At 34.6% G+C, this 22,278-nt stretch overlaps 1 protein-coding gene across 1 annotated transcript in view; it reads right to left on the reverse strand.

The window, feature by feature from the left end:
• The window catches only part of LOC129216782 (cytosolic carboxypeptidase 6-like), a 58,258-nt gene extending 36,706 nt beyond the window's left edge, over positions 1-21,552 (reverse strand). Inside the window, exons 1-4 of the mRNA XM_054850998.1 lie at positions 21,532-21,552; positions 18,701-18,869; positions 15,085-15,199; positions 12,538-12,649 (exon numbers count right to left, since the gene is read on the reverse strand). Of these exons, the coding sequence (XP_054706973.1) occupies positions 12,538-12,649; positions 15,085-15,199; positions 18,701-18,869; positions 21,532-21,552 (417 nt within the window). The remainder of the gene's footprint in view (positions 1-12,537; positions 12,650-15,084; positions 15,200-18,700; positions 18,870-21,531) is intronic.
• Positions 21,553-22,278: the final 726 nt, after the last annotated feature.

The following is a 22,278-nucleotide window of genomic DNA, read 5'->3' on the forward strand; positions in this document are numbered from 1 at the left end:
AAGGCCGTTCCATTATGCTCAGCTAAGGTCTGCAGGCACAAGAGCAAAGTCAGACTTCTACCTTTTAGTGCTACAGGTACTTTGTACTTTCAGAAGATGCACAAATACTCCTTGACCTCCTGAGCATCCATGGTATTTTTGCGAGGGTCCTGGTGCTTTCCTTGGATTTGAGGGTGACAGGAGAGATCTAACTGCTTTGACTCGCCTGAGCACAGGTCATCTAAAAACCCTCAGATTTTCCCATGGTAATAGGACTTTCCCAATTTGCACCAAATGTCATACTGAAGAGGTCACTGCACAACATCTGATTTTTTGTGCTGGTTTGGCACGCGAGGATCTACTGAAGAGACCTGCTTCTGTTTTGAAATTGTTTAAGGCGAACAACCTCATGGATCTGATCTGATTCAGAACAGAGAGATAAGTAAGAAGAAGAAGACTCATGTGTTTTAGGAGTATCTTCACAGATACGACAAAAATAGCTTTGTGAAACGATCTTTAGTAATACATTAAATTATTAAATATTACTGAAAACATCTTCATTTGGATAATAAGAGACTTAGCTGTCGCTTTATCTTGTTAACACAAATGTAACAGAATCTGCCTTCCGATAAGTACAATCTTTAAAATTTCAGACATTTTGAATTGTGTAAACCACAGTAAATTTCTTTTGACATCAGACGATAATTAATAATTTTAAAACAAACAAATAGTAATAACATTAAAAAAAAATACCAAGCACTTTTCATGATGCACTCAAAAGGACAAAATAACTTTTCTGGGTCAGAAAGCACAATTTAAGAATTCCTGTAGTTTTCGAAAATTCCAAGAAAATAACACCACAAACGAAGAAAAGAGCGGCTCAAGTCATGAAGAGAATTTATTATCGTTATCTAGCTTTCAATCATATCTTTGAGTGTTGAAACATGCATATTTTTCTTATTGGGAAAGTTTGGTTTGAAATGACTAGAACCGCACTTTTCTTCGTTTGTGGTGTACTTTTCTTGGAATTTTCGAAAACTACAGGAATTCTTAAATTGTCCTTTCTTACCCAGAAAAGTTATTTTGTCGTTTTGAGTGCATTATGAAAAGTGCTTGGTATTTTTAAAAAAAATTCTGTTATTTTATTCTTTTAATGTATTTCAGAAATAGAATAATTTTACCCTCATGAAACTTCACCTTATTTTTTCATATAAATCCTCGGTACTAAAAGGGAAAAAACCTATATACTTGTCTAAAACTTTATGTAGTTGGCACTAAAATTTAATCCTTGTTCGTCTCTAGGATTTATGCTTGATAATTTAATGATTGCTTCAGAGAAGCCTTAATTCAAAAATTTCATTATGATTGCTTTTAACGTTACTGTTGCAAGGCAACAAAATTTGTAACAATGGGTTTTATATTTAATCATTTAATAGGGAAATTACATGAAATTTGCTGTTTTCTATCCTAACTGAAACAATAATTTTATTTTAGAGTTTAATTTTTCACTGTTAAGTTGTACCTTAAGATTAAGAAAATCGTTTAGTGAAATCCCGAAGTCTCTAAGTGGTCTAGTTGCAGAGATAGAAGCAAAACCAGGCCTCAGATTTGAACATGAACACTTATGCAAGGTCGTATTAGCTTTTATTAAAGCCCCATATCAACTATTCAATAGGTAAATTAAATTTAGTACTTTGTTGCAATAAATTACTACATTATTAAATGCTGCGTTGCTAAAGTATAAAAGTCTTACCAACATCATTACTAAGGAAACGAGCTGATGTGTGCATCACATGACTTCCTTTTACGCCAATTCAATGATAATAGGGCCTTGGAGTAAGCAAGGAAACACTAAATACTTTCATCCCTAGTTTCTTGCCAACCGAAGCAAAAAAACGTTTTACTCAGATTTATTTCCCCATTATTGGCAATTTTAATCTGATTCAGTGGTTAACTCTTTAAATATCACCAACATTGGCCAGATTAAAACCAGACTTAAAAATTAAAAAATAAATAAAAAAAAATCGCGAAATTTGGCGACAAAACTTGGCGGCCGAAAGCTTGGTGATATATCGCACAGTGTTTAACAAATTATAACACAACTTGAATTAGCAATGTCCCAAAAAGGTGTAAAAGACCCCCTTAAAAACATCCGAATGCAACCAAAAGGGAAGGTGCACAACTAGATCCCACTAGGAGTCTAAGTACCAAATTTCACTTTTCTAGGACAAATCCGTTATTGAGTAATGCGAGATACATACGTGCGTACACACATACGCACATACATAAATACGTACATACAGACGTCACGAGAAAACTCGTTGTAATTAACTCGGGGATCATTAAAATGGATATTTCGAGTGTTTGTACTTATCCACGTGTGGTCGGGTCGAAAAAAAATCTCAACATTTATTTGGGGAAGAACAAAATGGAGATTAAGGCCGATTTTTGAGTGAAATTTTGTTTCGCGAATACAATACTTCCTTTTTTGTAAAAGGAAGTAAAAATGGGTAACTGTAGCAGATACCACCTTAAAGGTTTAGTATTTGTCACTTACGGGGTTCGAGTATCTTTAGAAAACTTTGCAAAGTATGCAGATATCACGTTTTTCCTACAGCTTTTTTAAATATTTCGCATTCAAAAGCAGCCAAAAAACTTGAGATTTTGGTAAACTAAATTGCTAATGATCACTCGGTGACAATATCAATTTTGATAAAATGTGCAGATATCTGGGATTGCGTACCGATCACCCCCGCGTAAAATGGAACTCTGCGTTCGAAGGGGCGTGGCGAAGTGCCTTCTCTTGAAAAACGGACAATAATGGGTTTACGCTGTGAGGTAGAGAAAGTCCTTTAGGGGACCTCAGTGGCCGAACGGTCTGAGTCTCTGCTTGACATTGGCGCACTTGAGGTGGTGGGTTCGACTCCCACCCTCGCTCCAGATGTACTTTGCTTTCTATGTGCTGTAAAATCTTTCATGTTCTGTACTGTATGGAATAAAAAAACAGAACATAACGTATGTAACGGTGGCGAAACATTTATTGTGATTGTTATCCTCATGGATTAAAGGTTGCCCTCGCATACCTCAACCGGTTGACCGGTGACTAACCGAGGCGTTCTATGAGAGCTGCCGGTTAACTGGTTGTTACCGATGTCGTTCTATTAGCCTCATCGGTTGATCTACCAGTCGACCGATATTTAAGCTGGTTAATTTGTTCATTGAACAAAGTGACATTTTCGACCAATAATAAGCATTTTTCACCTGTGTGTTATCTGTCTGCCGCATGTCTGCGCCAGTAACCGGTGATCAGCCGAAAGCGTTCGATGAAGCATTGGTTGGTATTTGGTTAGTAATCGCTGACGTCATTAGCTGTCCTGTGATCAAACAACCGGTAACTACCGGTAGAGGTATGCGAACGCAACCAAAAACTAAGCAATAAACTCCGAGACGAAGAAGAAGAAGCGGAAGAAAGTCCTTTATAGGCAGTGTTTCCTGTCGCAGGTTTGCAGTCTGCCAACTTGAAACGGTAAGAGTTACTGGACTGGAATTAGAACTTTCGGTTAAGTGGTAGTTTTTGTGTATATACTCCGGGGGGGTTCACGATGAGTTCGCCCACTCCGCCACTTCGCGATCAGAGATCACTTGATTTTTTTGAAGAGATCCAGCGAAGGAAAATACCAGATCCTACGCTGCAAGGGGATCAAAGATTCGCCTACGAGATCCAGAAAAGGCTAGAAAACCAAAGATTCGCCCACGAGTTGAACCTGAAGGACTTTTTCGAACCAAGTGAAAGTGGAGAGTTCAGAATAACCGAAAATAGATTCCGCAGGTTTAACGGAGCGGCAAGCAGATCTGATAATGGCTTTTGTGATTTGCGTATGTGGGGAGGAAGAAGAGAAGTTTTGCTATTCAGAAAGCCGTTCGACCGTTTTGGTATATCTGTGAAACATGTTGGCGATTCCTTTGTGGTACAAGCTCGTCATAAAATCCTCTGGGAATTTTTGGAAACTCCAGCCGTTTATGAGGGACGAATTCAAGTGTCCTCAGATAAAAATAGAGTGAAAGAAACTGGCGTAATTGCCAGGACACTCGTACGGCGTTACATGCTGCCTAAAAATTGCGAATTTTCGAGCCTTAGATATGCATCAGAAAGTAATCTGACCTCGATTTGTGTCGAGACAAAGCCGTCTACGCCCCCACCAGAAAGGGATATCCCCATCGTTGTTGAAGACTGAAATGCTCTGCGCTGGGATAGTATTTAGCAGGTTAGTTTTGACTTTCGAAGTTTTCACTTGTTTCTACTTCAAAGAAGATTGTTTTCCCTGCTGTTCTACTTTGACGTAGTCAAATACTGCCAGTTCGTATTACAACTGTTTGGAAGTTAGACTATTCCTAGCTTCCTGGCTGAAATCTCAAATGAGTTTTAAAGATCAAAAAGTACAATAGGATGACCAGTTTTAGCTTTGTCAAAGAGTCGAACCAATTTCTAAAATCCCCAGATCAAAAACACTTAAGTTCTACAAAACAACTGTTGCATATCCTTTCTTTACAATCTCAAATATAAGTGCTGAAGAACTTCATTACTCATGAACCTTTTTCAACTGGTTTTAGAAAGGGTGAGATTGAAACTATTCGAATTCCAAAGGTTACCAATCAGATGTTACAAAATGTACTGCAGATTGAAACTAATTATTTTAACTAAACTAGTTTTCTGCTATAAAGAATAACATTATAAACGATTATCAATTAAAAAAAATATATTTAACAGCATTGTTGGTGTGCATCTTCGACAAACTTCTGAAAATTTGTCTGTCAAAAAATGCAAAATTAAAATTTTTACTAGATGTCCTTGGCTTGTTACCAGTATTTCGCTTTTCATTTTAGTATGTATTGCAAATTGCCAACGTTTTATGTAAAAAAAAAAAAAAAACTTTAATGGTATTTTTAATATAACAGTTTTTTTTATAGTAATATACTTTAAGGCTTGCAATGCGAAGTAGTAACTTATAGTCCTACAATGTTGATTTAATAAAACCTGCATTTCTATGCAAACGCTCAATGTAGGTTTTTTCATGAAACATATGTGAACTGTTTTTTAATTACGCTTGTTTATAAAAGATTTTAAGCAGATAGTGCCGCTTCAGATGTAGAAAAGTTGGCATTATAAATTTAATGTATTTGTTAAAATGAGTATAATTTTAGTACATTAAGTATGTATGTTTTCATTTAAAATTCAGCAGGGTTAGAAGACAAATGTTGTTAAAGTGTTCCTTAATAAAGTGTTGCGGATATACGTCATCTGTGTTTCTGTTTTTTTTAAGCTTAACTTGAATATTGTGTGCAAAAGTAGCAAATTTTAAAGTAAAATGTCGACAATGTGTGTAGTAATTGGGGGCAAAATCTAAGACTGGGCTATGAGGAAATTAACTTTTGTAGTTCCTACGCACCTTTTTCAATAAAAATCTTGTTCCTACGCACCTTTTTTATTTAAAAGAATCTTGCTCAAACGCACTATTTTCATTTAAAAAATATTGTTACTACGCACCCTTTTCATTAAAAAAAAATCTTGCTTCTGCGCATCCTTTTCATTTGAAATGATCTTGCTGTTGTAAAATTTGTTATTATGTAATCTCAGATTTGCTGCAAATCGGGCAGGGCTATGCCATTTTGTTCTTTATTCCACCAAACATCAAGCCTTATGAACTGATTGGAGTAACTCGGATACCGTGAAGAATATTTAACGCAAATTTTGGTCTTTATGAACAATTATTTTGCTTCGGTATTTGAACAGGAAAGTAAATTGCAGAAAGCAATGTGAATATATTCAATTTCCTAACATTGAGCGATTTTCTTACATAAAAGTAATATTTTGTTACAACGACCGAAAAGGAATGTGTATAAGAATCAGTTAAGGTAAGCGAACACCCTTCATTGAACCTTCCTAAAACTTTATACAATTGTTAAATATGACATAAATAACCCATTTTGACTACTTTTTGTTGAAATTTTTTCTATGGGTTTTTTAACAAAAAAAAAAAGCAATATTTTTTAGCAAAAAACTACCATTACTTTTACTCTTCCAGTGCATTCACTTTTTCATAATTTTTAAATGTTTTATTGTATATCCCTTTGTTAGCTACCTCAGAGTGATATAACCCTCCAATTTGGTGTTAATCTACTAAAAACCTGTTTTATAGGTAAATGTTTGAAAAATTCCACAGAAAAACCTGCGTTTTGCTCCCTAAATTGAATTGATTATTTCAAAACCATATATTGCACGTACGTTAATTTTTTGAGGTTTATTTCACAGTAGTATCTTCAATTACTACTTTTGCAAAGTTTGAAATCTTTACAGTTAGAACATTTTTCGCTCGAGATGTTGGCGTCAATAAAAACTTTGAGAACGTAGTTATGAGAAAATCAAGGGGAAAAAAAAGTAAATTTCAGTCATAAGCAGTGCATTTGAGTTCAGTAAATTTGTTCTAGTTTTCTCACTAGTTCATCGATTCGAAAAACAATTGCAGATTTAGTAAGAGAAGAACTGGGACTGTTTAAATTTTTCGAAATTCATCACGAACATCAAAGTGGAATCGGAAAATGACGCTTTTCATTTTGTTTGTCTAGTAATAGGAAATTTATTCAGTGGGGTTAGTTTTTAAAAATAAGTTATTGGATGTAGAACTACGTTGCAATTTGAAACCAAAGGTATTGAAATTACACAATTGAGAACTGCCAGCAGGTATTTTGAACTTATTCCTTTTCAAGTAAAAATAAATAACAAAATATGAAGATATCTTTAGTTTCTTCCATAAACTTACGTTATTTTTTCAATGAACAAGGGGTACATTTCAACTTCAAAACCGGCGTCTGAAATTATTTCCAGACAATGTGCAAAGTTGGGATTTTTAGTTTCAACTTATCGAGAAAAAGTGAATTTTTATATTCAAGTTGTATCTGATACTTGGATCCAAATATAATTGAGTTCCTAAAAAAGCCCCCTATATTTAAGGTTTTAGAGCTGAGCTATAATAAAGCCTTTTCTTTTCTCCTGCTGCATGTTTGATCACTTCCGCAGTATTGAAACTTATAAACATTTAAAACAAGAACGTTTATCGGTATAACGCTGAATTCACTTTACAAAAAGTACTGTTTCAGGGTCAAGCCAATCGGCAGTTGCTTTTAAAAAAGAAAACTACTTGGTCCTCGGGTGTATCTGTAGAAATGTAAGTTTATGTCATAGCTTATTACGTGTTTATTACTTATACCACTGTCTTAGAAAATGCCGAAACGCCTCGAGTGGGAATAGTTAGCTAGTCGATTAACATATTAATAAAAGTTTTTTGTATTTATGAAATTGAATTTTTTTTTTGATACTATAAGAAGGCGGGGGTAGTTGGAAAAGCTGTTGATTTCTTTAATTTCAAATCATTTCCAGTATCTTAGATGATTTCTGGAGTATTTTGTGCATTTCATTCAAGGCCGTAGGATTCGTAAAAAAGATTTCAAGGGGTCAAAATTTGACTTTGTTAGAGAAATTAAACACGTTGTAGGCAAGTAGAATCTATATGGATTTTGAAGTTTGGTTTACCAATAGGAAATTTGTTTAGTGTGGTAATTTTCTCAGCTAATTATTAAACTTTATCTAAAACTTAAAAACGTCAAAACTGCTCACATATAACTAGAATGTGCCGACACTTTTGTAGCTGGTCAGCATTTTTCAAATTGTGTTTCGTCGAACTATAGTCGCGAACTACTTCACCTTTATAGTTACTAAATTTTTAAAGGATGAATTTTGAATTCATTTCTTTTAACGTAAAGATTTTGTTAAAATATTATTTCTGTCGCATGTGGTCTGCTTTGAATTCGGAAAGGGTACTAAATGGTCTTCAGCAACAAAAGATAAGAGTATGAAACATTAATTTACACTTTCCAATTGATGCTTCAGATTATTATCTAATATTGAAATTATGTTAACAAGTACTATTGCATACCAATTTCAGTTTACGATGAATTGAATGCAATTTCGTACTTAGGAATTAGACCAAAGGGAAAAAATGCAAAGATCTTGGAAGGAGGGGAGGGGGGGGGATTTTTTTTTTTCAAAAAGAAAGCAAAGGTTAAGTTAGTAAAGACTGTTAAAGAGTGAAGAATTTGTTAGACAAATTTGGTAAATTTTAAAATTTTAAAGAAATGTCTATCAATGTTATTTTGAACTTCAGAGTTACTCCAATGAAAATCAAGATTTGAATTTCAAAAAAAAAAAAAAAAAATAAAAAAAAAAAAAAAATAAAGAGAAAATAAACGTAACTACTTACAACTGACAAAAATTCTTTTCGCAAAGATTTTATTTGAACTGTAATTGTTACCTTGTTTCAGTAGTGTTTTGTAGGTGTAAAGTGAGAGATTAAAAAAAAAAAAAAAACATAGAATGGGGATCATCAAAGTAGCCTCACATAATTACATGACCCATACTATGTCTTGCTTACTCATCATTTAATAAAATAACATGGTGAAGTTTCCGCAATCATAGTAAAATTGCTCAAGTAATCAATTGTACTTACGATTTTTCCGTAGATTCGGAGAACGTTAGGATTCTAAAAATTATTCAGCAACTATGAAATTTTTGTTGAGTGTAACATTGTTGAATTGATGTTTCCTTTTATATGTTATGAAATGGTTTTGAATGAATCCTATCTGTATGTTCAACAAATGCATATTTGCCTTGAGGGGATATATTCCATTAATTGATCACCTTTGTAAGTTTTAAATACTTTTTTTCTTTTAATTGAAATGAGTATTTTCAAAGTAGCGAATGCGTTAGTGAATGGGTCATCGCTTACCTCTTATGCAATTTTGATTGAGCATTGGGTGAAACCTTGTTTTATTAGAGAAGGTTTTTTCTTCAATATTACGAAACATTTCTAATTTTTTATGATCTGTATGATCAACAAAGTATGCGTGTTTATTTATTTTGAGAAATACATTTGATTTCAATATTTGATTAATTTTTAAGCCTTAACTGGCGAGTTGTTTATCTTATATGCCCAAGTAAAGTTTAAATTCTGAAATACTCGTATTGCCGTTTTACTCTACTATGTTTGCGATGTATGAGTCTACCCACCTTTAATTCAAGCCCACTTTGTTGAACATGCAAGTGACTGAGCATAACAAGTTAGTGCTAAATGTAGAGTTTAAAATATCGCACCGATTTCGATCACGTGGGATTTCGGGATTGTAAGTAGCCAATCCCGCGGGATTGTCTGTATTCTTCCAAAAGCTCGATTTAAATGTCAAAGAAAAAAAGTTGTCCTTTTAAAAAGGGATTGCTTTTGTTACTTCATTAGTTTTTCTCGAATTCCGTGCAAAAATTGAAAACTACAAAGTCACTTCCCAATTAGCTACTATTGTTTGGTATGCTCTCAAATTCTGATCCGTCTTAACGAACTATCGTTCGTATAGGATGGGAAGAGATTTTTGCGCAAAAAATAATGCTCTTGATAAAAACGGGAGTGGCTTCACTTACGTTTATTTTGCCGAGATTTAACAAAGATGAACATTTAGCAGGGGCCGTGGTAGCCTGATCGGTAGGGCATTGGACTCGGGGCCGGAGGGGCTCGGGTTCGATCCCCGCTGGTCGAAGACCCACCGTCGTCATTAAAGGGGACTGGGCGACGTTAAATATGCTCGTGGTCTCAATGTCCTCCAAGTGAAACGATACCTCTGGGGGTGCTAGTACCAGGTAGCTATTAGCTCTTGGACTAGTTCTAAATTCTCATTAACTGTTCGATTCGGTGATGGTGCTGCCATCTATCGGTATATAAAATAATGGAGGCAAGGCACTAGTATGCAGACCTCGACATAAAATACAGTTGAAGTCAGTTGTGACTCTTGAATAGAATAGAAACATTTAGCAGAAGGTCCCCAAAATTCATCACCTTTTTTCTTAGAAGGGTAAGGTTTTTGCTCAAAGACTGCATGTTTCGGATGAAAACGGTGGTAAAAATATTGGCAAGCAGTTTTTATCAGATTAAAGAACGTGTGCTGTTTGATATTTTAAACCGCGACCTTCCTCGAATTTGCGCATGCGTCAGATTGCTTCTGATTTTATCAAAGTAGGGGAGATATTGATAAGAGAGGTAACGAATGTGATGGGATTTATTTATTTTTTGTTTCGTTTTGTTTTCCGTTGGATTCATTTATTAGAGGTGTTGGTTTGAGTTGACTTTACTTTTTTAAATTTATTCCCCTTCCTTATCAATAACGCAGAAATGCTGCCATGGAGCATTTTCTTACCAAAAAGAATCCAGCAAGCAAAATCTAGCATCCAACCCGTGTCATTCATTTGAATTTTGAGTTCAAAGTATGTTTTTCGCAGTTTGGGATTGAGGTAGGATTCAACTAGTTTTGTTTTTAACCCTCGACACACAATAGAAGGGGGTTATAAGTTTGACGTGCCTGTGTATCTGTGGGTCTGTCTGTGGTATTCTAGCGCCTAAACGGATGGACCGATTTTGAAGTAAAAAAAAATAAAAATATTCGAAAGAGTTGATCGAGAGTGCTCTTAGCTAGGTTGAATCTTTGGATGACATTAATTAACGAAAATATTAATTAAAACCTCTAAAAGGTTTTTCGCGATTTTTGCAATGAAAACAGTTATTTTTTTTTAAATTTAATACCAAAATAAAGAGAATTATTTTCCGCGTCTGATAGAATGTGTTTGGGACTTCCATGTTTCATAGAATTCGAATTATAACGTTTTTTCAAAGTAGATTTCAATAACGGCTAAGCCTTTCGTCATGTGATTGATAACGAATTTATTGTTGGCCGACAAGGAAATTAAAAGCAATGATTGAAAATTTTTACCTGTTTCCAGTTTCTATTTACTAGCAAATAAAATACTTTGATTTTTAATAATGTATGGCTTTTAAAAGGAGTTTCAATTTTCCCTCTTGATTCTACAAATGCGACTCAGTCGGGTTTTTTTTTTAATTTTACCGTTGCTTGTTACAAAGGGCTCTTGCCGCAATTATAATTGCGAAAAACATAATTCGAATTCTAGACGTTAAAATTTAAATGAATGGCAGGACCTGGATGCTGGATGCTAGATGTTATGTGGCTGGATGATGTTTTTTCTAAAAACATTTGTGCAAAGACGAGAGGGTAGGATATAAATCAAGTCGACTCCGAGAATCGTGGATGAAAAAGCCAGCGGAGTCACCGCCCAGGAGAAGCACCCGCTCGTTTAGGCTCGTGGACCTCAAAAACGACAGGACGCTACTCAATGATCAAGCGCAAATAATAAGCAATCGTATTTGGCGTTCGGGTTTGAGCGCCCATACTAAAAGCATCGATATATTTTCAATGAAACCAGACACCACTGTTTGAAAAAATTTGTAACAGTTGGTTGCTAAATAAAATTATCAATGTTCATATTTCAGTTTAATAATAAATAGCTTTGGTGCATAAAAACTATTTTATGTAAAATATAGTATTGTTTTTATAACCCATTTAAAAAACTGTTACTTCGGGATAGCTCTGATGAGATTGGATTATTACGAAAATTGAAGGGGGCAAAAAAATTTCTTTATATAAAAAAGGAGAAGGGGTGCAAGTACAAAAAATTTAGAATCCACTGATTTTAGCTGTTAGGCATTTTTCTCATTTAATTGACATGACTTCTTTCAATGCATGTATTGAATTATCGGACTTCGCTTAGCACTTACGCACTTTTTGTAGTGCATTAAGACAAAACAATGCATTTGTAATTGCTTACTTTTTTTGTAACTAAACTGCTCTGTAGTTCCACGATTTATTAATTCAATAAATGATGAGTAAATATTTATTTTTTTAAGACACACTTTTCAATATTTTTTCTCAATTTTTTTCAAAAGGTTTTTTATGCTCATTCATTAATTTGTCTCCCCCAACCTTTATTTGAGAGAAAAGCCAATACATTCCGCTCATTTTGTGGATGGTAGTTATTTAATGTCGCAGAACAACGCTTATTTCAATTCATTTGCGAGGTCAGTGGTTATTGGCAAACGAGCATATTTAGTGTAAAGGAAAGCAATTTATTTTGTGATTTATTGCTCTAAAGATTTTTGCTGACTTGATTAAGCTCCATTGTTATATTTGAAAGAACAATCGGTTCAGTATCGAATTTTAATTTAAAACATTTCCTAGCTTGTTCTTCAGCTGAAATTTCGACCAGTTTATTTACTGACGAATATCAGATAATATAAAAATTTTGATACAATTAGTTCTTATACAACGAGCTTTAATAGAAAGGAAAGGGACCAAAACTTTTACGGAAGCGGTAAGGCAGGGGTTATTGATAGTTTGTTTCAATAAGAAAAAATTATACTTTTATTTATAGGAGTTATATTTCTATAATAACACACAAAAACAGTTTAAAATATTCATCATTTTATTTTAAAGTACAAATGTATCAGTTTCATAGCAGGGGAAAAATACCTACCCACCACTACAGTAAAAACACACTCAGTTTAAATTCTGAGATGTTCTCAAAACTACAAACTTTTTGTAGGAAGCACTTACCTTATCTGAAGATAGGGATTCAATGACAGCTTTTACTGCAGCTAGTGTTGGATACGCATGCGCAGACGTTTCCGTCCAACAGCGGTTTAAATCTTGTCCCAAGATGCAGGTCCTAATAAACAGAGAGAGTGTAATAGAAAATTAATGAAATTTTATGTTTGAAAAATAATTTCAATAGTATTTCTTAAAAATATAAACAGTATAAAGCTACAGTTTACCGTCTCGTTGCCGTTACTTAGGTAGAACCGAAAACAATATCGATTAGCTTAGATACAGCATCTAGAAACCGCAGTTTCAGCCTTAGTTAAGTTTTATCGATCTGTAATAAATATAATCGGGCTGCGGGTAAATAACCTCATGTAAGCGCCGAGTATATTTTCATACCGGTAGTTAAAATATTTTCACGCAGTAGCGAGATATCACAATCTTCGTATGGCTTCACTTCGAAAAAATAAAGATAAGGGCTGCGGTATAAAGCTAAGAATTAATCGTCCATTAGCCGGAGCTAAGGCAGAAATGGAAGCAATGCTAAGCTAATTAGTTAAAGAACCTGAACTGTAGGTTTCGTCGTTATTTAGGGCGCAACAGTTTGGAATAGTCAAAACCGAACTGCTGGCGAACCAGATTATACGCATACAGGGTATCTTTAGCTTGCTTAGTTATTTGTGCTTAATACTTCGGTATTTTCACAATAGTGTAATACTGAACAAAAAAAGCTATCTACTGTTACTGACTACTTACGCGAGGGATGGGTTTCAAGATATCTCGCGTAAGTAGAAATTTCGTGTTGTGGAAAAGGTTATGTACACTACTGGCCATTAAAATTGCTACACCAAGAAGGAGTTGTCAGAATGAAACAAAATTTTGCACACGTGATGGCAACATTGACACTAGAAAAACGATTACAAAATGAAAGCAAAATGATCATTTATTACTGGAAAAATCTCACATGAATGGAGGTTTAAGTACCCTGTTGCGCACCTCCAGCTGGAATGTAAGAGTCGATACGGTCGAGCATTGAGGTACAGCATTTTCGTACGCTGTCCTACATCTTCTCGTACCACAGTTGCTGTAAACGCTCCTCTGATTCGATCAAACTTATAGGCTGTCCAATTTACAAGTGATCCCACATATGCTTGATTTGTGCCAAGTCAGTACATCGCGCAGACCAGACAAAGTGATAATGTGGAAGAGAACGTCCCTTGACACCCTTGCTGTGTGTGACCGAGCATTGTCATGTTAAAAATGGCTCCTGGGAACCCCGTCGTGAGTGCTAACACATGCGTATGAGTTTGATCGAATGAGTGGCATGTTTACAGCAAGTGTGGTACAAGATGACGTAGGATATCGTAGGAGACTGCTATGCCTCAATACCCGAATGTATCGCTTCGTGCATCGTACATTCACGCTAGAGGCGACTTAACAGGGTATTTAAACCTTCATTCATTTAAGCTTTTTCCAACAATAAATGATCAATTTGCTTTCATTTTGTAATAACTTTCTAAAGTCAATTTTGCTATCACGTGTGCAAAATTTAGCTTCATTCTAGCAATTTCTTCTTGGTGTAGCAATTGTAATGGTCAGTAGTGTATATGAATTCTTTATGAACATGCTCAATTATTTTAGACACTTGTAAACACCTCTATTAAAACCATTCTTTAACTACAGATGAGATAGTACTAGTAGCCCTGGTAGGTGCTGCTCAACAGTATAAGAACTTTTCAATAAAAGCCTACCTAGAATTGGAAATTTGAACTTGTTTTTCTCAAAACTTGAGAATGTCCACTTATATTCCTTTGCTTCTAACAGCCTCATATTATCTTTTCTTTCATTAAAAAATTGAATTTTTACTGTATTTTTACAAAAGCTTTATCATTCAACATAAAATACTGCAACGATGCACTAAATGAAGTATCAATGGGAGTGATATACATAAAATAAAACAGTACAGTTCGTTCAGCATGTGGCGGTAATAAAATCCTGCATTATAGTAGTTCTGAACAGTAGATACAGTAATTATATTTGTAGCTTAAAAAATGAGGATGGTAGTGGTGGTGATGATGATAATCTCTAGTTTAATCAGATCGTTATTCTAATACATTTTTAAATACAGTTGCTACGCCCTTTCTTTTATAACATTTCCATTTATGGTAAAATATCTCTTCCTGGTCGTACAAATGTCAAACGACATTATACGGGATTATTTTTTAATGAAGTTTATTTCTCTAAATATAAATTAGTGGATCTAGAGCCCGTATAAAAAGTTAAGTTTTTTATTTTTTGACTCGTTTTTAGTTTCGCTTTAAACTTTAAATACCTTAGCTCTGCATCTTATTTTGAACATTTTTGCAATTGGAAGTAGGCATCTAGGTCTGACGGTTGCGAAAACAGAGGTCTTGAATATTAAACCGGAACACCCTGTATATCTTGGCTATGTCTACATATAGCTATTTATATTTGTATATATTTATATCTATCTGATGAATAACTAAGAAAAAGTAATAAGGTGCAGTTTAAAAGACTATCAGGTTAAAATGATCCATTTACCTATAGTTTCCAACATACGATCCATCTGGGTTCAGCATGGGTATGAATTTGAAGATCACGTGGTCTCTGAGCATCTTAGCAACGGGATGATCACTAACCAGGAACTGAATCATGCCTTGAAGGAAAAGCAAAAATTATATTCGTATAGAATTTAATGTGTTGGGGGAGGGGGGGGGGGGTTGGAGAGAATGTACGAATTTTTTTTCGCTTCTCTATGCATTTTCAAATTGCTTTGTTCAACCACACTTATTGGCTGACTAACGTTCAATCTGCACCTTTTCCTATTTGGTGAAGTTTTTGCCATGATACTACTGGAAGGAGAGTAGGTTCAGAATTAATTAAAACGGTCTTCTATAAAGATAAATATTGTGTTTTTGGTGCGGGGGGGGGGCAATCTCCCATGTATTCTGCCCTTTATCTTTATACATAAATGGCTACTTCTGTATGTATGTATGTCCGGGGTAATCTTTAATACTACTTTACCGATTTTAACCATTTTTTCACCATAGATAGCTACATTATCAGGGAGCAACTTAGGCTATAATTTATTACTAAAAAAACTTTGTTTAAAAACGTTATGATGGAAAACAGTAATTGTCATGCAACTACCCCATTAAATGATTAAATATAAAACCCATTGTTACAAAAATTCGTTGTCCAACAACAGCAATATTAAAAGTAATCATAATGAAAATTTCGAATCAAAGCTTCTCCGGAGTAAACATGAGTTTAAAGTCATTTAAACATTTGGAAATTCTACTTTTTGCACACTTAGGGGAACATAGTAGAGAGCTTTTTTTTTTCTTTGTGTGTGTGTGTGTACTATTCAATTAAATAAAGCGCACGGTTTTTTTAGTGATCTTTGTTTTTGTTAGTTCATATTTTGGAAATTCTTCAAATTTTTATATGCTTCAATTCATGCTTTCGTTTCTAAATGAATAGTCGTTCGTTCTTTATACTTATTGTTATTTGTTTTTTATGGGTAAGGAAGAAGCTGGATTTTTAATCACGTCAAAGCGATGTGTTTTGAGTTCTTTCAGTTAAAACAGAAAACGAAAGAAACTAGCGATTGTTTTTCACAATTATTACTGGCCCAGGCAACGCCGAGTATTTTTGCTAGTTATTTCATATTTCATTTGTATTTGATTTTGTAACTATTTCCAAAAAAGGGGTATTATACTAAGAAAAATATTGAATGTATCTTATTTGTCAAAATTTTTACGTTCATTCATTCTTAGGGTTTTGCAAGCAATGAAAAGTTTCTTCAAAGAAATTCCGAAGTAGAAAGAAATGCGTTTTTATATCATCGTAAACTTTAGTATTTTTCATCATTCTCAAATATTCAGACTATTGTAAGATATTGTAAGCTTTCAGATGCTATTTTTTCGAGAAATATTTGCTTTTTTTAAGCAATCTATCGTTTTTTTTCTTAAGACTTAATTTTTTTCTTATCAGATAAACGAAGCATTTTGTTGGACGTTCTGCTGCTTACCTTAGGAATAAAAATCTTTCAATTTTTTCCGGGGTTTGGCTGCTCAGTAGTTAAAGCATCTGATTCAGGATCGGAGAGGATCAGGTTTAATGCCAGAGTAGCTGATCGGCATAGTACATGCAGGACATGTACTGGTTATATATACAATGTAATATGTATAATATTAAAGGTACTACGCAAAATACTTTATGCATATCCGAAAGGTATGCGTTCGAGAGATCGCGTAAATTCCTCCTCTTTTAGCGCAGTGTCTAAATTATGGAGATGTGAATGACTGGTGAAGCCAACTCTCAATGGTTAAGCCAGTTCTGCCTGGATAGGTAAAGGGCCGTAACAGCAATTATTGAGCAATCACGATTGCTTATTGTTCTCATTTGACCGTCTTTGGTGTCCGTGCCTTTCCCCCCACCGTCACCTGCAGGCGCGACTCGATCCTCCGGTAGCTGCTCCTGGTCTGTAGCGTCCATGTCCCACACACATGCACGCTCATACATATACGCACTCACACACATACACACATGCGCCTTTGCACACATACACACGCCAACGTTCATACACACAGGTCTACGCACACACAAAAGCCTACACATACACAACTAGTACACACGTCTCCGTTCAAGAGGAGTGGTAGGCTTGAAGGGACAGGAGCCGTGTTCTAGAAACAAGTGAGTAGAGTAGTAACCAATGAGTAAGGGTCCTGTCGCAACTTGTGATTGCGAAAAACATAATTTGAATTCAAAATTTCATAATTCAGATTAATTTTTAATTTTTATTTTTTTTTGCAGTTTTATCATCTATTGTGCGTTAGCGTTATTGTAAAGCTTATTTGGCTTTCGTTGAAAAAATGCGAGACAAATACCGTCCAATTCCAACATTTCCCCGTTGTTAGAATTTAATCCAAAAAGCGTTTCTTCAAATACCTCGAAAACGCATTTCTGCAGATGCTACCGTATACCTGCTCACGGTAGCATTTTATTCTGTGTTGGGGCATTGATGTCACACCTTACAAAATGACTATCACTGTCGTGTGATTGAAATAGGGAGATAAGGGACAGGGCTTTTTCGTTTGTAAACATACGGCATGTTTTCACTAACTTGCAGTTTCAGATTGATTCCTTCTTAATCTGAACAAAAGGAACAACTAACATAAGTAAACAAAATATCTAAAAAAAACAAATATAGTAGCTATTTTGCTCATATGGTGGAGCCCCTTTATCAAAACAATAACATTAACATATAGAAGTCAAACTAACGCGCTCGCTCGCTTTTTAGATATACGCCCTTATTTGCAGTTTGAATTTTTAAAGTTCTCTATTATTCAAAGGGCTTGATGGAAAAAGGCATCGGATTACTTTTTAGAAAATTTGAGTAAAGTTTACAGGTTTAGAAAAATAATTTCAGCGTTTTCGTGCAAATATCGGGTAATCAGAAAATGAGTATACATTTGGAAAAATTAGCAGAACTCGGAAAAATGTATGTAGATAGGAAAAAATTGACACACATGCTTAAAAAGACATGACTTACGAAAATAAATTATATTGAGACATAGGCGTTGGAATTATCTTTTAACATCCTTATTGATGTCGGTCGATCGCTATAGGGTAGACTACTGACTTCAGGTCCTCGGAGCCAATAAGCAGATGAAGTGAGATCTAGGGACGTGAAAGGTCAAGCATGACGAAAATGGCGGTTCACAAGCGATCCAAAGAACGTGCGCAAGAGATCTTTCACACATCTAGTAATATGGAGAGGAGCGCAATTCTGCATAAGAAACCAGCCTTTTTTTCGTGGGTACAATAAAACTCCATGTCATTTAAAGCATGCTTGTCAGTTTTTACCTATCTACATACATTATACCACGTATTGCTAGTTTTTCAAATGTATACTCAATTTCTGACCACCCCGGTTGGTTCTTCGGGCTGTTTTTTAGCTCAAAGACAGACGAAATATGTAAGTTGAATAAGAATAAGGAAATTTAAATATTCAAATTTCAAATTTTTTAATAATTTTCCACAATTATAGGAAATGGGAGGGGGGAGTTCTCTTCTTTGCTACAAACCTTTCTTTTATATCGAAAACGAGACACGCGTGGCAAAAATTTGATTGGTCAGCACAGCAACTAACCTTGACAGACGTAGGAAGATGGAGTTTCTCCGGGATGTATTCTCGCACCTACAATGACTATTTTCTTCTTTTTTCCCATCTTTTTCGTCTGGTTGTTTTCCAAAGAATCTTCAATTTCTTTGGATTCTTTTTCGGCTGCGATGGTTACCATATCAAGTCTGCGGCCATGCTAAAAGGAAAAAAAAATGTTAAAAGAAAACGAATTTTTTCGTAATATTTTAAAATTCCAACACAGAGTTATATTTCGCGTACATGTGTTCATCTTGTAAACAAAAATCACCTGAAAATTTTGTCATTTTTTCAAGATGGCACCTTTAAATAAAAATAAATTTGTACATGATTTGTTACTTAAAGTTTGAAATGTAAATACATTTCGCTCTATATCCTGTTGAAAAAGTTTTGGGCTTCTTGGTAATAATTTTATTTTTAGTTGTAATGGTATCTTATCTGTGCGTGCGTGTGTGTGTGTGTGGGGGGGGGGGGAGAACGTGAAGTGTGGCACTTTATGAAAAAGAGGGATGGGAGTCCGATAGTGTGACATTATTTTTGGTCAGAACTTCAGTAAAACAGTGGGATACAAACTGAAAAAAAAAAAAAAAAAAAAAACTTGTTGTGAAAATCAGATTTCAATAGGTTAAAATTCCTACATGGTTAAAAAGGTTAACTGCTTTTTTAGATGCATTGACTAAAATCTTTTCTGTTTAAACCTTAAACCGTTTTTACATTTCAAAGCTCTAAGTTCAACCTTTGGCAGCAGGCGCTTCAGAACCTGCATTAAACATCAAAGCCATTACATAAAAAATCATTTTTCGGAATTTCACCTAAAGTCATCAGCTGCCGAAGACTGATTCCTCTTCAGTCACATTTCAATAATGTGTGCCGCTCATTCCCACCAAAGGACCTCCTGCCGAACAAATAGAAGGTCCATGTTTATTCAACAAGCACCGAAGTCTTGATGGGGCAATAACCGACCCTTAGATGGCAACTCATAAGTCACTCCTGTCGTCACCATCCCCGTTCGTACCATCGAATTTCAATTTCGAAGCCATCGGAGGACATTTTTCGTCGAAATGACGCATTTGTTGTTGATGCTGCCGCTATGGCTGTGCAACATTCCTCGCACGAGGAAGAAGACATCGTGCTATTCCGATATTTTCCTTTATTATTTATTCTGGATGGTATTGAAATCGGTTTAATAATGCTCTTCGCGTTTGAGGGGATACTTTGGGAAGTTTGGAACGTTCGAGGGACAGTTTTATTTTCTTTGCATCTCAACTACAATATTGAACGGTAGCGACATCTTCGATTCAACATCGTCAGATGTAAAGAGTTTTTAATTGAGCTGGACCAAATTCGATTAAAAACTCTTTACATCTGACGATGTAAATGTTGTTCTTTAAAAGCATGGACCAGGGATGTTCCGAACTTCTCAATATGCCGAATGGTTCTCGAAATTTCGCTGAATAATGATAATTTTGCCGAATAGAACTCCAAATTTTGTCGAATGTTGATAGTTTTACTGAATCGTCAGACAAAATTTGCCGAATAAGTACGTTTTTGAGAGTCACAGTGACCTCTTGTGACCTCCCAGCGGGGGTGCCACGGCACAAGTTACAGTTTCATCCTTCAAAGAGGCAATTGTCAATCTGAATTTCATATCTTGAACGAAAATTATTGGAATTTGTTTCCAATTGCGGGGGGGGGGGGGGAGATTCAAAATTTGTAAGGATAAATAAGAATAATAGGTAAAAAGTTTTGCAACTGGATATTATTATTGAAGCTTAGAAACAAATTCAAAAGTTGAAGACAAGTTGGTTCATATGTTTTTCAATCACTATAACAATATTGCTTATTTTACAAAATTTCTAAAGTATTCACCTGTAAAAGTCAAAAACTGTAATCTTTAAATGAGGTTAATGATTTACGTATGCGTTTGTATGAATTTATTTATCATAAAACACTGCATTGACAACGAATGTCTATTGTTTTTTCAATTTTTATACGCGTGTATATGCAATCGCGCAGAACACCTGTGCTCTGTTAGTTGGAATAAAAAAATATCTGTCCTGTAACAAACGTAATCGGGCATCGGATTCGTAATCAGGCATCTGTGGCAGCACTCGCACATTTTTGTTATACTTGAAATTCTTTGAATTTCACTTAATTGAGGTAAATTTACATAATTTACTATTTGCTTATTTTATCAACTTTGATACGAAGGAATTTTGGTTCTCTTGTCTCCTTTCTTTTCTAGCTGATATTATGTAAACAACTTCATCCCAAGTTTTATTTGTACGATGTTCTTTTCCTCGTATATAGTGAGGCATCATCGCTCTCAAATAATATACGTCGAATAACTCGCCATCATCGCTCTCAAATAATATACCTCGAATAACTCGCCAAATAATTGTGCTTGAGTGAGATTTCCCGTTTTGGTTTGAATCCAGCGTATAGTAATAGACAGTAGCAGAAATAAAAACCCCCTTAAAAGCACAACTTTTCAAAAATTTTCCGGCACGTGTTTCAGGGTTTCAGACACGTGGGTCATTCGACGAAAAAGACAAAATTTTGTCCTGCACGTGGCATCTCATATCTTTTATTTAAAAGCAGTAATTTTAAGAGATAAAGAACAAACGTTTTGCTTGGGAAACCACACATAAGCTTCTGATTTCTTAAGCAACAAAACTTTGAACTTACCGTATTAAATTTCTATTTTTAATAAAATATTTGGGCTTTGTTACGTGTATGACAAAGTATCCGTTTTTCCATAGAATGACCCATGTAAATTTATAGATGTTACGGTTATTCGAAAAATGTTTTTTTCTAAGAACTTTATATCCATAAACTCGCATCTTTCTCCATAGGAAAAAAGGGTTTATAGAAGTTTTGAAGCACATGCCTTACATTATTTTAAAAAAATTGTGCTTTAAGGGTGTACTTCTTAATTTTTCATCGGTGCACAAAGGTATATATTTATTTCAAATACATCATGAACAACTATCAAAATAGATTTTAAGCTCTACATTTGGCCTAGCATTTAATGTTTTATGCACCATAGCGATTTTCATTAAAAATAGTCTATAGCTTATCTCGTTATTTACTTACTGTTAAAAAAAGAAATTGAATGATTGAATATGAGATAAATCACTAATAATGGTAACAGATAAAGGCTTTTTCATGCTTAAACCCTTTTGTCTATATACACACTTGTGTGTGCGTCTATGTATGTACACATATCAGCACAAACACAGATGCACATTTTTTAAATTTTTTTTTTTTTTGTGTGTTTTCAGAAATTAGGCAATTATGTTTGTAATAATTAAACGAATGCACTAACAAACGTATTTGAACTTTAAAATTAAATTATTTCTGTATACTGGATGAATTGTTGCATTTATGTATATGCATGTAATGTCACGGGTAACTGACTCTTTTTGAAGCTTTGATGGACATTTTTGAAGCCACACATATTTTGTAACATTCAACGCAAAATATATGTTGTGCGAACGATCTTTTGCCCTGGAATATTATATTTTTTAAGCTGAATTGAATGTTATTATTGAATTCCCGAAACACAT

This window comes from Uloborus diversus, chromosome 2 (genome assembly GCF_026930045.1).
Source record: "Uloborus diversus isolate 005 chromosome 2, Udiv.v.3.1, whole genome shotgun sequence".
In the NCBI taxonomy this organism is placed as follows: Eukaryota; Metazoa; Arthropoda; class Arachnida; order Araneae; family Uloboridae; genus Uloborus; species Uloborus diversus.